Here is a 17600-nt window from a genome sequence, read left to right as displayed (position 1 = left end):
TTAGAAACAGCCTCTGGAAAACAGCCACTGTGGGCATGAGTTTTATGAGTTGTCTGTATGCAGACTACAATTAGTCACACATTAATTGATCTATTCCTCCTAGATCTCTGGTTCTCAGGAACTGCATTTTCCAATGCAGAAACAGCTGTGAGCACAAACTCACCGTATTACTGGTTTGGCCATCCACACCCTGTATTTAGTACTACTTCATAATGCAGTCTCTCTCAGCTTTAAATGTTTAAACCCTTATGGTCCTGCTCAATTCTAGGTTGACACAAAGAGCTTCCGGCATGCTTATTTGCACTTATCAGCCCATGCAATCACTCCAACCTTCTCAAAGTAACTTTCCATCGGAAAAGAAATGGAGTGAATTTATAAATAACAAGGTTGGAAGACAGTAGTGTTGTCTCCACAGTAGCAAAGCTCGTGGTCAAAGCAGAAATATAGTTTAGCCCCCCAAATTTGCTAATATATAATGTTATTGTAGAGTATCCAAGAATTGACAGAAGCTAATTTGTTTTTCCTTCTCTTTCCTAATTTCTGTAAAATTTGACATACCTGTCTTAATTATCATCCTCTGGGAATTGTGTCCAAGTTTGATATTAGATTGTGTATCAGAACTTGGTTATTGACCATTTCCAGAGTAAGGACACAAAAGATGACAAAGATAGAACACATTTTCAGCACCTGGGCGCCAAGGGTTGTGTGGTTTTTGTTTCTGTTTAAAGAATAGGAAGAGTAGTGTAAGCATCTTAAAAAGGAAGTTTCTCTCCAAGCAGTTTTTATTTTGTTTCTGCCTTACGGTAGTAAAATATTATTTGTTTTACAGGAGAGGGACAAGAAGCAGGGAGAACAATTATTTTTATGATTATTCCATTTTACTGATTTTTACTGTTGACACAGCTGTATATGTGGGTTGAAAACATTGCCCTAATGTAACAATAATACCATCAATGTAATTAATAACTAAGTTGTATTTATAAGTGCATGCTTGATATTATAATAATGATAGTAATTATTAGAAAATTACATATGAGTCAAACTACAGTGCCTGGAATTGCTAGGACTTTATTTAGAAGTTATTAGGAGGGTAACATATAATTTATATATATATATGTATATATCAAATACACTAGTAACTGTGAGGAAAATTATTATTCAACTGTTAATGACCTTTCTAGGCTAGATGCAAGATTTTTAGTTTTGCATTAATTTTTCCCCCATTTTGGTTTCTCTTAAATTATTTGAAAAAGGAGAATGAAAAAGCAAACCTTTCTTTCTAACTAATATAAAGAATGAAGGAGAAAGGGCCAGGCAGCAAAGGGATAGTTGAAGGTTGCTCACAAAGGCCTGTACTATTTGCACAGCCTTGTAGCATCTGATCTGATTCCTGCCTTTGTCCTTCTTCCTCTGTACTTTAAAAACCTTATCCTGTACCTCCCTCCGTCTTCACCTCCAGCTACTCCTTTCTTACTATGCCTCTTCTCACCAGATTCCTTCTTCTCAAAATGCTTCCCCCTACCTATCTCTTCTCACTTATCCTCCACATCAGAGAATAGCTATAAAGTCATTTCAGTTAATAAAGATATAGTAATTGTGTCAATCAATCAATGTATATATTTCTCTCAAGTTTCTGTGTTCTGACAAGTTCCATGCCTTATAATACAACAGATGTTTAAAAAGTACTCACTGGCTAGACCTGGTCATACATACAGGTAATCCTAGCACTTAGAAAGTTGAGACAGGATTATATGTTCAAGGACATGCTGAACTCCACAAACAAACCCTGTCTGAATGAATAAGTAATATTCACTGACTTGGGTTGTGTTAAGAGGGAATAGTGAACAAGCAAGAAAAAAACCTAGGTTTTTAAAGAGTTACTTTTTTTTAATGGACACTAAAAAATAAAATCCCAATAGCCATAAAATGGGAAAATATCAAGGGATTTTTGAGTCACATATATACAAATTACTGTTGCATTGGAGTCCTCAGTAAAACTTCAACATTTAGCATTTAGAAATGTCAGGATTTGGAACCAACTTTCTAATCAATAATTGTGTCAGCACCTCCGTAAGTCATGTGCTCATAGCTTGTGCTGTTTTCTTATTATAACCTAAATATTCTTAGATACAGGTCTATATGGAATAGACTGCCTATTTCATAACATAATTAAGAAATGGGCTGTACTGTTCAGTTAAATGTTATGGCTAATAGTGTCACATTATATATACCATGTGGCTTTAATCCAAATTGCATGACTGTGATTATAACAAACTGCATTTACCCTAAAACTTACTGGTCACAATGAAACCATAGAAAGATTGCACAGTGTTTTAATAGTCACTTAACCTCTGCACCAGGCAGTACTCTAATGGTTGTTAATATAGAAATCCTTTTGGTAGAAAATGGAATGATCTTGTTTCTTCTACAATAGAGCATTCTGTAATAATCATAAGAAAAAGACCAATTAATTCAGATAAGCAACAAGAAAGAACTACATGCTGTTGATTAAAATGCATATAAGGTCCTTAAAGATTGAGTATAATAAGCTTGCATCTACCGAAATCCTTAACTCCTACACAATCCTCAGCTCCTTGCTTTTTACTATTCTTGAAGGTTGATTTTTGGAAAAGTGAGAACATTTTTTTTGTATTTCAGAAAAAAAAACTGTAACCCCTCTGTACATCACCCTTACAATAAAATTTAAACAAAATAAAAAAACACTACTTCAAAAAAACAGCAATCCATATTGTCCTATCTTGATAAACATTAATGGAGTGTGACTGTTACCACTGTGTGACTGAAGCATGAAGCTATTTCTGTAAGTTTTCTAAAGATACCCCCTGAGCCAGTAGAAAGGAGGCTGGAGACAGAAAAAGATCCTGTGTCCTCACTAAAAGCATATCTTGTATGCATTTCACCCTGGGGGGAGGGCAGATTCCACACTGGAGTTGGCTTTTCACCCATGTTCCTACGTGCCTAACAAGGTGCTCTCTGTACAAGCGTGTCCACAAATACAGTGAGTATCATGGTGATTACTAAGATGAATGTTCACTGGTCTGAAATGCCTGGAGTATGCTTGCTGGTAAGAAGATAGATTAGTTGGCTTTTCTAGACCTTTCTAGCCAGCGGGGTGATTCCTAGTTGTAAAATTATTTGAAGTGTTGATTTTTCTTTTACCTTTTTTTTTCTTTTCATAGATCTATGCAGTTAGATCCGTTGTTCCCAACAAAAGCAATAATGAAATTGTCCTGGTGCTACAACAGTTTGATTTTAATGTGGATAGAGCTGTGCAAGCCTTCGTGGATGGTGAGTATACATAACTCCTGAAGATGAAAATATTGGAACTAAATATACCATATGTTCTACATTATTGTCCTTAATGCACTGAATATTAGTTTCTACATTTTACTTCCCCTAAAAATGTACTCGGAGCCAGGTGCCGGTGGCTCATGCCTGTAATCCTAGCTACTCATGAGGCTGAGATCTAAGGATCTCGGTTCAAAGCCAGCCTGGGCAGGAAAATCTGTGAGACTCTTATCTCCGATTAACCACCAGAAAACCAAAAGAGGTGGTGTGACTCAGCAGTAGAGCTCTATCCTTGAGCTGAAAAGCTCAGGGACAGCACACAGGCCCAGAGTTCAAGCCCCACAACCAACAGAAACAAAAAAAAGAGTACTGTTTTAAAAATACATAGACATACTCAATAAGAATAGAATTTAGAAATTATAATTCCTTCATTAATGAAGTAAGTCCAGTTTTCTGTTAGATGTATCTTATACATGGAGGACAATTAAGTTGGTTGCTACACTGGAATACCTTCTCACCTCTTCCACCAGCATAATTCTGCTTAGCATTGTGACTAAAATTGTTGAACTGAATGTTTAGTCTAAATAGACTAGTTTATTCTTCAATGTCCTTAGTTTAGGATTTTTAGACTACTTAAGTAATCAGATATCAAGTCATCTTAACTGCCTGTAAAGCATTTTACTTTGTAAAATTTTGTTTGTTGTTTCCAACAGTCCATCACCAGGGATATTATAGACTCTAAAGTCACAGGAATATGTTTATCCTATATGCTTGCAGTGTTAAGCTTACTTTTTGTTTTGTAAATTATGGAGAAATATTCTTCCCATAAACAAACAAAACACATTTTGGTTTTAAACAAAGATTTCTTGCCTCTCCTTAGAAATGTCTTCTTTTTCTGCTATTTGTTTCTGTTTTGTAAATAGTGGACTGTTAGACATTATCTGACAAATAAGATAAGAGAAGATCCACCCTCCACCCGTCAGCACATTTTTCAGTTGTACCCTATTCATATTTATTTGACGTTGTGATTTTGTTACAAATAGAATAACTTCCTTGAGTTTCTACAAGTATAATTACATTTCAGGGCAAGATCCTGGAACCAAGCAACATATTCACATTCTGATATTGGCATTCTAGGTATAGGGTCCTAATTAGATGAAATGATTATCACTCAAAAAAGACCTGCAGGCAAATCTCCCACATGTAACTTTTCTCACTGTGTTCTCCTGTGAGAGTAAAAAAATATTTACTAGGACTCATTTATGAGGTATATTGAAGACACTTCATTCTGAATTGCTTAAAAAGCTTGAGTGTAACTCAAATGTAATAATGTTTTACAATCCTCCATAAATATGAAAGTTTCTTCTTCAGAAATACTATATAAATATACTGTCCAGGTTGCAGATAGAATGTATGCCAAATTACAAAAATTAGAAGACTAAGTGAATATAGCCATTGCAGAAGCAATAAGCAATTCATGCTCTCCTAATGAAAATGAATGGTATTTAACTAAAACTAAGAATGGCTCTAATGGTCAACTCTGGAGTGACTTAGTAAGAAATCTCATGAAAGTGATTCCCTTTAGTTCTTCCACAGGAAAATGCTAGGAAACATTAGTTCTCTGGGAAAATTAAGAGAAGGACCAACCCAGTCATTAGGAGTCTGAATTACAGCTTATTCTTAGGTACAGTCTTATTATTTCAACTGTATGCAACTCAAACAAGTCTAACAGGGGGCACTGAATTGGAAACTTTGAAGAGATAGGAATAAATTAGCCTGTCTAAACATTAGCAATGTAGCTCTCTGCTTATCTGTCGGTGACAGCAGACTCAATAATCGGGACCCTACTAATTTGGAGTTTGTTGAAAAAACTAACCTGAAGTTTATGTTTGTTTAGCCAGCACTTTGTAGAGTGTTATTACTCTAATGGGATCTTTTAAGAATGCTTCTGATTGCTACAAGAATACATTTTAAGAGCCACTGTCTTTAATAAGTATCTGTTTATATAAAAACAACTGATACCTCTAACTTTCTATGGAAATTACCCCAGCACTGTTGGAATAGATGAAGTCTGTTGGACTATGTGAGAACATTGATTGTGGCTGACCAATGATGAAACATGTCTTTTAAAATGTTTCCTAGAAAAATGAGGAAGGAGATAACAAGTTTGACAAGAAATGTACTCACTAGCTTACATATGTAACTAACTCCTCTGTATATCACCCTAACAATAAAATTTTTAAAAATGTTTTCTAAGTGGTGCTATGGCTCAAGTGGTAGAGCCTTACACTGAAGAGCTCAGGGATAGCTCCCAGGCCCAGAGTTCAAGCCACATGACCAACAAAAAGTAAAAATAAAAAAAATTCTAATTTCATTGGATCAGATTTCTCCTTCAGGTCCATGCATAACCTGGGACCCAGTGGACATTTAATGAGTCCTATTGGTTCATTTTGGATGCCTTGTAAAGACCACAGAGCATCCATCTCCATGGTCAAGAGAGAGAAACCAACATCACAGGCTCTGGTGTCCTTACTCTCTTGCAAGCCTAGGAACATGAAGAGCAAGAGCAGGAAAAAAAAAAAAAAGAGAGAAGCAATGACCACACAGAAAGCTATGAGTCCCATGGTTAATAATGTTAAGAATCACATATTTGGTGTCAAAGATTTTAGGTAGTTTTATTCGTTGATTGAATAGAACCGTTTTAATTCTATGCCAATGAAGCTCAGAAAATTCTCATGGTGTAGTTCTTTTCCCCTAAGACAATATAGTCATAAAATAAAAGCAATCTTCATGTGTCAGAGCTTAATATTTTGATAAAATCATGTTTGTGCTGTGAATTAAATGAAAATCTGGGAAATAAGGAATGAATAGGCATTTTTATTAAGGCAGAATGTATCAACACAATGAAAAAGTCTCCCCCCCCAAAAAAAATTGCTACCAAGATGAAAAGAGATGTATTGTAGTGTTTGTGTGTTATTTTATTTTATGGATATTTATTGAAGAGTATTTATCTTTATCTAGGCAGTGCAATTCAAGTTCTAAAAGAATGGAATATGACAGGAAAAAAGAAGGTAAGATTAATGTTGATTGTAAATTAATAACATATTCAATAAAACCTTCATAGCTGTTACCATTTTTACAAAGCTGCCAATTTCATACTTCTTTCCAGTTCATTAATATGTAACACCCATAGAGCTTTCAAATTCATGTCTTTCTTAAATTACCAGCTACGTTCATTCCTAATACTCTTATTTTCTCTTCAGTGTTTTTAACCACCAGGTAAGTTGAAGAAGTGCCCGAGTTGTGTTTCTCTGTAAGTATTAAGAGGAGCTCAGCCTGAGAATTCTAAACATTCAAGACATTACCTTGCCCAAATATATCCCATAGTACAACAGGAAAAAAATTAAGGAGTATTTTAAAGATAACTTGAAAAGCTCTGAATATCTTTTCACTTTTTTTTCAACTGAAGTAATCTGTCCAAGGCTGTTTTGAGATACTTTTTTGCTGAACTCTAAAGTCGAGCTTTAATAAAAGAAGAAGAAAATGCTTTAAAAGCAAAAGTGAGCATGGGATCTTCTTGAACACTGTCATGGTGCTCCCTGGGAGCGCAGAGAAAGAGATTTTACTCTGTTCCCAATAAATTACACTGTCTGATTTCTCCTCTAGTCATAAAGAGGTCTTGACTCCAGAGCAATACATAGTAAGCCTGTACACTCACTAGCAAATTCTGCTGTTCTTTTCAGCCACTGACCTGCCCATCTCCACAGTAACCCAGCAAAGCCCTGTGGTGTGGTTCTTCCAGAATGTAAGATACTGGCCCACACTTTCCCCATTGAAGAGGAAGATCACAGGCCAGTAGAGCAGATTAAAAAACAAAACAAAACAAAAAAACCCTAAAAAAAAAAAACAGTATTACTTTCATACAACCCCAAGATTACTGAACTCACTGGAATCTTCCTTTGCTCTTTTTCCTTCTCCTAGTATCACATGGAATAGGAAGAATTAGGGGATTTTTCTTTTCCACATTGTATGCTACCATCTCTGTCAATCTCTGCTTATCTTTAAATCATAGCTTCCCAGGTTTCTGCATGAGATGAGGATGATTTGCAAGTGATTGAAAGGCAGTATTTATCTTTACATGGAAATTGTTCAGATGTGTGCTTTGGGTTTTAATTTTCTCTGATGTGAAAAATAAAGGAGTCATTGGCAGCTGGAGACCCAAGTATCTACTCAACCTCTCTCTTAGAGGCTGAGGAGGGCAATGATTCCCTACCTGCATGTAGGTGCTTGAAAACCAGAAGCCACTAGGTGCCCCTTTTTCCTGCACCTAAGGATATGTATCACTTACCAGGAGGACCCTTAGCAAGGCATGATTGAGGGCTCAAAGGAAAAGAAACTGAGCAGAGAGTAGAGGGAAAACAAGGAAATGATTTCTTTCCCTTTCTTTCCTAGGGAAGAAGTACAAAGCCAAGCTGCCATTTAGCTGATACTCACAGATTCCGTAGGTAGTCAGGTGTCTGTTGATTGGCTAGGGTCAGCAGTTATGAACGTTGAATACCAAGTCGATACAAAACCAAAGTCAGTATGACATACTTAGGAGCAACATGTTCTTCATTTCCTACATAGTGTTATATGTTTACTACCAAGATGTTTGAGGAAAGAGATAAAATGCAGGCATAGTTTGAAAATGGGGTCTAAAGTTTCTGTTGTAGAAACCATAGGGTTGTGCTATTTCAAAGTGAATAAAAGGAAGTCTTGTATTGCTGTTCAACTAGTAGCCCAGAGGTTCAGAAATCCAGCTGCATGAATGCCCCATATCCAGGATCAGTTTGGCACTCCCTATAGCTATTGTCTGCTTCAGCTTAAGGGTTGGGGCTGATTGTGGGTACTGTAGATGCCTGGGGACTTTAGGGATAAGGGAGCAATTCCAGCAACGTTCTGCTTGGTTAGCGCTTGTGTGAGATATCCAACTTGGACTTTAAGAGCCTTCTTGCCCTGTCCTCCTTTTGCCTGCCTACTTTTGATCCTCAGATGATGAAAACTCCACGCCCACCTGGCCACCATCACCGGTAACCGCTTTAAGAGTTGGAGCTATTTCTGAATCCTGAATCTAAGTTCTTTCAGGGCTGTTAACATTCACAAGATGTGACTGTATTATCATTCATACTTTGGTCTCAAGTTGCTCATTGTCTTTGCTATTGAAGCCATTTCTGGTGTTCTTCCTTTTAAAGGAATCTTTTCGTTTCCTTCTGAGGTGAAAGTTTGGGCAGTGTACCATATAAAGAAAATATCTAAGTTAATTTGAGTGCTTAATAAAGATGTAAAGATGTTATTAAAAGAGCCAGGAACAACAACAATAACAACAAAAATCTTTATTTTCAGATTCACCTTCTGTTCAAGGGCGTGAGCTGAGCAGCATTATTCTCTCATTTGTTTCTCTTTTGCAGAACAATAAAAGGAAAAGGAGCAAATCCAAGCAGCATCAGAACAACAAAGATGCTAAAGAAAAGGGGGAAAGGCCTGAGACAGGGCCCCTGCAGCAGCAGGCACCCCAGATGCAGAATGGCCATGTCAATGGCTGTGAGAAGGACAGTTCATCCACGGACTCTGCCAATGAAAAACCAGGCCTTGCCCCTCGTGAGAGAAAGATCTCCATACTGGAGGAACCAACAAAGGCATTTCGTGGTGTCACAGGTCAGTCAGTCCTTAGGCAAGCATGGGAGGAAGGCAGCACAGATAGAGCTCACTGGGCCGTGGTTGTTGCTGGTGATACTGTGGAAGTGAAAGGTGGCTCTGATTTGCTAACATTGGGCTGTGGATCTACAGTGCAACAGGGCCAAGGAGAAGTATTCGGTCTAGCCTAGCACCTAAGTCACAGGATTCTTTTTCCCCCTAAAAAGCCCCTCTAGTTGTAGTCCATGTCAGAATCTTCAGGCAAATGGGAAACACTAGTTTAGAGAGATTCATCATAGATACCTTTGCTGGGTTTTGCCTGAAATAAAGGAAAGGTAATTGGTAACAGAAGGAAATATTATTAAATGTTTTCTTCTAGAAAGGGTAGGCCAAATTATTTTAACTCCTGCTGATTTTTATATAACGTAATAGAACATCCAGGGTGTTAGAATCTGGAATGTTAATTATTTGTGCTATAAGCCATACATTAATTAATCTATAGAAAGTAGCTTCTTAATTTATCTTTTGACCTTGGGTATATCATTTGTTAGTGTCCCTTTCCTTTCCGTGAAATGACAAAGCTCTTGCTATACTAGAATGCCACTGATGGTAAATTATAAGCAACTGTTTATTTGGCCCATGGTTCTAGAGGCTAGGAAATCCAGGATTAGAGGAGAAATGGGGAATGAATGGAAGGAGGAAAGAGACCACACTCTCCCCTCCATTTATAAATCATATGCCTATGAAGTAGCAAAAACACCCCAGAGATACCAACTTCAACCCGGTTGTGAGGGTGGCACCCTAGGATCTAACCACCTCTTAAAGGTCTCACTTCTCAAAATTACACTGGGGATTAAGTTTCTAGCACATGTATTTTGGAAGTCACATCCAAACCATAGCACACACTGTGCAGGAATCAGAGAGATCCATGGTTTTCAGTTCTGTGTGACCCACTGCGCCATTTTTATAACATCGTAAATTAAACTTTACATAAAATATAACCAACCCTGAAATAGACTTTAAATAAAAACATATGAACTTCAGGAATGACTAAAATAGAAGTCCTTATAAAGTGACCAAATGGTCATACCCACTTGTAAGGAACTTCTAAGCCCTTAAAAGAAGTTAGACAGTTCTTAACTGGATAGTATGAACACTGTTTCTTTATATTTGATGGGTGAAGAAAAATCAATAAGTATATTTGTATGTGTGGGTACTGGGAACAACTGTCACAAATGTGGAATGATATAGGGTGTAGGGGCCAGCTTTAACACAAGAATTGCTATGGGGCTGCTATGGGGCTCACTTGGTGAGAAACTGTTAATGAAGTGATAGACGTTATCATCCCTTAATTTACACAGAAGGTGAATCTGACTATATCTTGGAAATCCATAATGAAACTTTCTAGGCTCATATATTTTTAGTAATCATAATTGTCCAGGTAGACATGAGAAAGTTCAAGAAAACAGTATAATATTTTGTTGTGCAAGATATTCCTATGATTGTAACTCATCAAATCCCTCCCCCCCCCACACACACACAAAATTTTTTAATTCATTTTGTACTATGCCTACAATTTTTAGAATGTCTTGATTTATTGTCAGGGCAAGAAAAAAAGAAATTAAGTAATCGAGCGGCAGATACCCAACTTTACTTGTTATTGCTTGCGCATGAATTACTTTCAAAATCGAATTATTCAAGTTGCCATTTTGATATCAATCATAAACTAAAAGCCTGGCTCATAAATTTGTTTATTTCATTATAATTTATGCCTTCTTCCCTAAAGCAATTTCAGTGGCTCTATCAAGTAGATGACATTGGAGTTCACCTCACAGTGGAAAGCTACCATGAAAGCTAAATGCTGGCTCAGGGAGTTTTTATGTGAGGGGCAAACCCAAACATGATACTTTCTAGGAAGAATTCTTTTTTTAAATTTAAATTTTATTGCTATTATTAAGGCATTGTACAGAGGGGTTAGACCATTTCATAAGTCAGGTAATGAGTACATTTCCTTTTTTGGACAAGGTCACTCCTACTTTTACTTTCCCCTAGTTTCCCTTTCCCATCCCTGCCATAGTGTATACTGAATAGCATGATTTCTGTTGTTCGTCCTTCAGCCCTCCCTTTCTGAACCTCCTTTTACTCCCCCAAAAGAAAAGAGCAAAAAAAGCAAAAACAAGCACCACCACCACCAATAATAATAATAATACCACCCCCAAAAAATGCATGTTTCAATTTCTTAGACTTTGTTTCAATAAAATTTAAATGTTCAGAGAAGTTATACCTTTGGGTTCCTACTCTTAGAGTACTCTCCTCCTTTAGTTTGACTGTGTATGAATGCCTAGAGTCCTGTGTAAGTTATCATGTCCAGTTATATTTTAGATCTAGCCTCCACATATGAGAGAATATATGTGCCATTTGTGTCTCTGAGCTTGGCTTACCTCACTTAGCATGATTTGCTTTAGGTCCATCCATTTCCCTGCAAATGACATAATTTTATTCTTTCTAATGGATTCATAAAATTCCATTATGTATATGTCCCACATTTTATTGATCCACTCATCTATAGTAGAGTATCTAAGCTGTTTCCGAAACTTGGCTTTTGTGAATAGTGCAGCATTGAACATGGATGTGCAAGTGTCTTTACCATATCCTGACTCATAATGCTCTGGGTAGATGCCCAGAAGTGGTATGGCTGTGTCATAGGGAAGTTCTATGTTTAGTTTTTTGAGTAACCTCCAAACCTCCTTCCAGAGTGGTCATACTACTTTACATTCCCATCAACAGTGCAGTAGGGTTCCTTTTTCCTAACATTTCTGCCAGCTTTTGTTGTTGTTCAAATTCTTGGTATCAGCCAAGCTTACTGGGGTGAGATGGGATCTCAAACTTGTTTTGATTTATATTTAGGAAGACTTTTTGATTGCCCAAAGAACAACCCAATATCCCTTTGGTTTTGTAAGTTTAACACAAAGCGATTATTTGTTAATGTCCTCAGTTCGTTACAAATCTTCATGTTGAAGAATAAAAGATGGTAATGGAAGGTTATTAGGTATGTTTGGAAAAGGAAGAGAAGTCCCCGAGTTGATCATTAACCTTATTTTCAGCCCACATGTAATGATCATAAACTTAAAAATGAGTTTATAAGTAATTTATGTTGTACTACCAAAAGATAATAAAGGTTCATCGGGAAGTTAATGTCAGAACTGTGAAATGACTTTTTAAATGCTCGTTCAATCTATCAAGAAATTTTGAAACCCTAATAGACAAGTCATAGATGAGTATTAGGGCCAAGAAACTGCCTCCTATGTTGAGTAGAAGGATGGAAGTGGGGAATATAAGCAACATCCTAAATCTTGTCTCTTCACCTTGGAACTGAAGACGCAGTGCCTTACAGGTTAGGAATCCAAGGGACAGTTATTCCTTCTCTTCCTATTCCTATTCCTCTTTGTATTTGTCTTTTTAAATTTTTATTCATTTCTTTATTGTCAAAGTGATGTACAGAGAGATTGCAGTTCTTCATCTTCATAATTAACATCATCTTTTTCTTCCTTGTTATCTTCATTTTTATGTTGGTCCCGGGGCTTGAACTCAGGGTCTACCTGCTGTCCCTGAGCTTTTCTACTCAACACTAGCCCTCTACCGTTTGAGCCACAGCTCAACTTCTGGCTTTTTTAGTTAATTGGAGATAAGAGTCTCATGGACTTTCCTGACAGGCAGGCTTTGAACCACAATCCTCAGATCTTAGCCTCCTGAGTAGCTAGGATTACAGGTGTGAGCCACTAGCCCCAGCAGGATAACTCTCCTTCTTAATTCTCTGTGGTTGGCAAAATCCTGACTTAGGTCCATGCACACAATGAGGAGTTACTACTAAAATCATGAGCTCTCTAATTCCTTATATATAATTGAAAAATTAGAAAAAATAGTAACAAGGCTATATACTGATATTCTATACTTGAGTCGATTTGCAATATGACCCTGAAAAAAATCTCCAGGCTACTAATTTTGGAGTATTTATCAAGCTCTCCAGTAATGAAACTGGCTCCCTACAGCCTGCCCTGAATTGCCCCACTGGGCAGGAGGGTGTGGGCACTTGCGATGCGTACTTTATCTTTTTATAACACCTTGACATTCAGGATCTCTCTTTTTAAATGTCTTAAGCAGAATCATTATTCTGGTAGGGGAAAAGTTAGCTTTAAGATGTATGCAGGTGGCTCAGGGGTGTTAGTGTGACTTCCTACATGAAAAATAACCACCCAAACTACCATCATTTTGGGCTGTATATATAGCACTGTCAAGTGGGACAATGCTGTATGTCAGCATACATCTTAGAAGTTCCCGAGTATGTTTTAAGCCTGAAAGCAGTTCTTTTTTCTATATTTCAGAATTTTAATAACAGTTTCAATTAGTTCTTTTATATAATGCAATCAAAACCATCTTGTTTTTTTTTTAAAAAAAAATTGTATTGTTGTCAAATACTATGTCAGGCAAGTAGATCAAGACTTTATTCTTAACCAAAATGTAGAGCCAGAGATAATACATTTTCCCTAAGGCTCCCATCTAGCTGTGCCTAACACATCTTAGAGTCCAATTTTCCCAATTATTCCTTCTGTTCTATGTTTCATGAAGCTCATCGTGCTAAAAATGTATAGGTGCTTGTCTCCATTTAAACCAGAATAGGAATCAGATTTTCTATTGTCTCCCACTGGACCTAGTTCCCACTGAATGGAAAAGGAACAGAATCATAAGCTACCAACAGCTTTCCTAAGATAAACTATCAACACCTCTGGCCAGCCCCAGCAGCTAGCCTTTATATCCTCACAACTTTAAGGCATGCTGGGAAGCCAGGTCTTTCCCAATTCCCTGTTTCAAATAAAGGCTCTTTGCTGTGTTTCCTGACCTCTACAAACTGGACCTCACAGTCCTCCCTTTATTAGAGATCATGAATAGTCCGACCACTTGCCCTTTATAAGACACAGAAATGCTCATTTTCACTATGAAGTAAACCAAACAGAGAGGAGAGGGTACTATTATTTTAGAATATTGGTTGCTTTTTCTCATTGATGCTTTCTGCAGCAACAAAAATGAAAACACCCCTCCACTGCGTAGGCTCTTATTTTTAGCTTGAGATTACCACGGGATTTCCAAATATGTTTCCAAGTAGATGCAATTGGCTAGAGGAGCACCACGATAATCTCCCCCGCTTCTCTGAGTCTCATATTGAACCAATGATCAGTAGACACAAAGCAGCTAGCCTAAGAACTTTTAAACAGTAAAAACAACTTTTATATATTCTAGGATTTTAGCAGGACCAGCTCTCCACTGGGCACCATATAATGGGACCAACAGTGAGGTTGTTTAACAGGAGACATGTTTGGCTTTGAGTCTTAGTAGATAGGCACTTAGTAGGTATACAACTCTGTCTCATTTTTCTCATCTGCAAAACAGAAACCATGACTGTTTTTGCAAGATTTGGGTGGGTAGTAAAGGTGGTACATAAAGTAACTAGCATAGCATCTGGCACATAATAAACCTTCACGTCACTGATTCTCCCTCTGAGAAAATTTTTTTAAGCATCTAATCCATGTCAGGTATTCTTCCACCTGCAAGGAGTAAGATGATAAAGGTTTGTTATTGTTGTTGTTGTTGAGAAAAGCAGTAGATAATAAGCCAGAATGCAGCTAAGCTGCCAGGATAATTATAGACGATGATAAATATGAAAGAAGCATGTAGGAATACATGAAGGAGGCATGAGCAGTGACGTCAAGTGAGGCTATCTGTGACATAAGCATCTGGCAAGGGTACACGTAAGCTTGGATAGCCAGGCACTTCAGTTATGACAGCCACAACACCCAACATTTCATTTCAACATTATCAGCACCTAGGCAGAACCCTTATCATTAAAATCATTGGATTTGCTGAGGTGTTTCTTTTTAAGTAAAGATGTTCTTTATTAACATAAATATATAGCTGACATTAAGTACTGTTATATGAGCATACATCTTTAGGTTGTTTTAAAGCTTATGTTCATTTTGTTTACTCCGCTTGAATTATTATTTTAGCCTCTAAATTCTTGGCCTTAATTCTCATTTATAGATGTGTGTTGATTAGCCTCAATCTCTGCTTTAAGTAGCACTGTGTCTCAACTATGCAGATCGTTTTGGGAGAGTCCTTTTCCTTTTCAACTGCTCAGGACTCTGCTTCCTTTGTCCAAGTATGATAAAGGAGAAACAGACTGAGATACACATGGGAGGTAGTCACCAGAAGATTTGACCACATAGCAACTCTCAGGGGCTTCTTTGTAAAGCCCGCAAGCCACTTCCTTCTTTCTCTCATTCACAACCACTTTTACAACTGTCTAGCAAAGACTGCTCATTATGAATTCTGTGACTGCCAATTTCCATTCACACCTTATAATGGCATTCTGAAATGTTAACTTCAGTTACAAATGGGCTTAATTAAAATAGAATAACCATCCATACAAATATCAAAAGGCGTTCAACAAATGAGGTTTTTCTTTGTTGTGATTGGTTTTTTTTACTTTATTTATTGTCAAAGTGATGTACAGAGGGCTTACAGTTTCATATGTAAGGCAGTGAGTTTTTTTGTTGTTTTTTTGTTGTTGTTGTTTACCAGTCCTGGGCTTTGGACTCAGGGCCTGAGCACTGTCCCTGACTTCTTTAAGTTCAAGGCTAGCACTGTGCCACTTGAGCCACAGTGCCACTTCTGGCCGTTTTCTATATATGTGGTGCTGGGGAATTGAACCCAGGCTTCATGTATATGAGGCAAGCACTCTTGCCCCTAGGCCATATTCCCAGCCCATTGTGATTGTTTTTAATGTACTTTTTCTTTCTTTCTTTTTTTTCCTATGGGTATATTCCCTCTTATTGTATTTGATTTTGGTACCTCGGGTATTGTATATACGTTTATCTGAGTTAGAAAAGGGAAGTGACACAAAAAAATGGTGAGACAAAGGACAACAGGTAAACCAGTCCAATAGCGATATTCACAAGGCAATATGTTGGAAATGAATTGTACATCTTGGGAAGGGTAGGGAAAGGGGGGAGAGTATGGAAGAAAAATGAGGGAGGGGGTAACAAGTTTGACAAGAAATGTACTCACAAAAAAAAAAAAAAAAAAAAAAAAAAAAAGAAATGTACTCACTACCATACATATATAACTGTAACCCCTCTGTATATCACTTTGACAATAAAATTAAATTTTAAAAAGACGTTTGATTTTTTAGCCAGCACCAGTTAGGGTACTTTCTTTGTTAACATATTTGTATGTGCCCTTGACAGCTTAATCCATTGTTACTATCTATAACCTTTTAATATAAAATACATATAAAGGCATTAAATAATATGAGATGTTGCAAGACAGTATAAACAAAACTGTAAGATTTATTTCCATTCACAATGTCACTAACTTTAATGCCCTTGGGGTTGCTCAAGTTTCATAGGATTTGGGGAAAAATAATAAAATCTATCTGTATATGATAAATTATGAAAAGGCAGAAATAACATTATATCTGAGTGATCCTATCTGTCTGACTCTCTGTTCCAAAATTATTTGTTTCTGTGGATGACTGTTAATTGTCCTGTCATGCAGAGATGGGAGAATAATGAAACCTGCAAGTCAAAGTGAACAGTAAATGTAGAGTTTTCTTGGGGGTTCATCGCTAGACTATTGTTCTGTACCGTCCATCTAAGAGAGTTTGTTTATTGACTGTCACTATATATTCACTTTCCTCTCACTCAGCAACCTTGTTTGTCTTGTCTTATAGACTCTCTCCAAAGAAAGTACTCCCACTAAGTCAGGTTTACCTAAGCCTCTGTGTGATTGAATCTAGCTGATTTTTCCCTTCAGCGCTATGCAACATTGTTGACCTCTCTGTCATTAACCACACTGTCTTTCTCTTTGATTTTCTGTGATGTGACACCCTTCTAATTTTCTTCCACCTTCACTGCTTTTTCTGTGTTTCCTTTAAGGATCATTTTTCTTCTCTTCATCAAGGTTTGGTTGATCCAAAGCCCCTTAGATCATTTGAACCCTACCCTAGCTTTATATTACATGGCTCACAAACTCATCTTCCCAGCTCAGGATACTCTCCAAACTTCAGATTCTTGTGTGACATTTTTACTTTAACATTTCAAAGTACTTCAGCAGCATGTTTAAAACTAACTCATGATCCCCCATCCAGTCTTGGTTCTCATTCTGAATTTTTTAAAATCCAGTTGTACCAGCCAGAAATCCAGGCATCAATCAAGGCATCACTCTCACCCCCCATTTCCACTCCACCACCACAAAGTCTGCTGAGTTTCATTTCCATGTATTCCTAGCATCTATCTTACTTCTACCTTCCTGTCAAAAGCTACCACCTCCTCTTTCCTATCCTGCAAAGTAGTCCACATTCATCTTTTCCCCTATAGCTCCTTCTGACTCCTATCATTGATTCAAAACACAAATATGAGCTCCTAAAATAAAAGGCAAAGACCCCTATCCTGTAGATCCAGCATAGTCTGTCCCTATATCCAGCTCTGCCCTCACTTTAAGCTGCTATTGTTGCTTTCTAGAGTGTAAGTATGGACTTTGTATTACTGGACTTTAAAGTTACTTTT

General features: G+C 37.2%; 1 protein-coding gene across 3 annotated transcripts in view; it reads left to right on the top strand.

The window, feature by feature from the left end:
- Window positions 1–17600, top strand: part of Spats2l (spermatogenesis associated serine rich 2 like) — a 160152-nt gene that overhangs the window by 97523 nt on the left and 45029 nt on the right. For all 3 annotated transcript variants that reach the window (XM_048345014.1, XM_048345013.1, XM_048345015.1), the window contains 3 exons: window positions 3201–3309; window positions 6331–6380; window positions 8757–9003. In XM_048345014.1, coding sequence (XP_048200971.1) covers window positions 3201–3309; window positions 6331–6380; window positions 8757–9003 — 406 coding nt within the window. The remainder of the gene's footprint in view (window positions 1–3200; window positions 3310–6330; window positions 6381–8756; window positions 9004–17600) is intronic.

This window comes from Perognathus longimembris, chromosome 4 (assembly GCF_023159225.1).
Source record: "Perognathus longimembris pacificus isolate PPM17 chromosome 4, ASM2315922v1, whole genome shotgun sequence".
In the NCBI taxonomy this organism is placed as follows: domain Eukaryota; kingdom Metazoa; phylum Chordata; class Mammalia; order Rodentia; family Heteromyidae; genus Perognathus; species Perognathus longimembris.
Note: the sequence above shows the minus strand (reverse complement) of the source record. Positions and strands in the feature narration are given on the sequence as shown.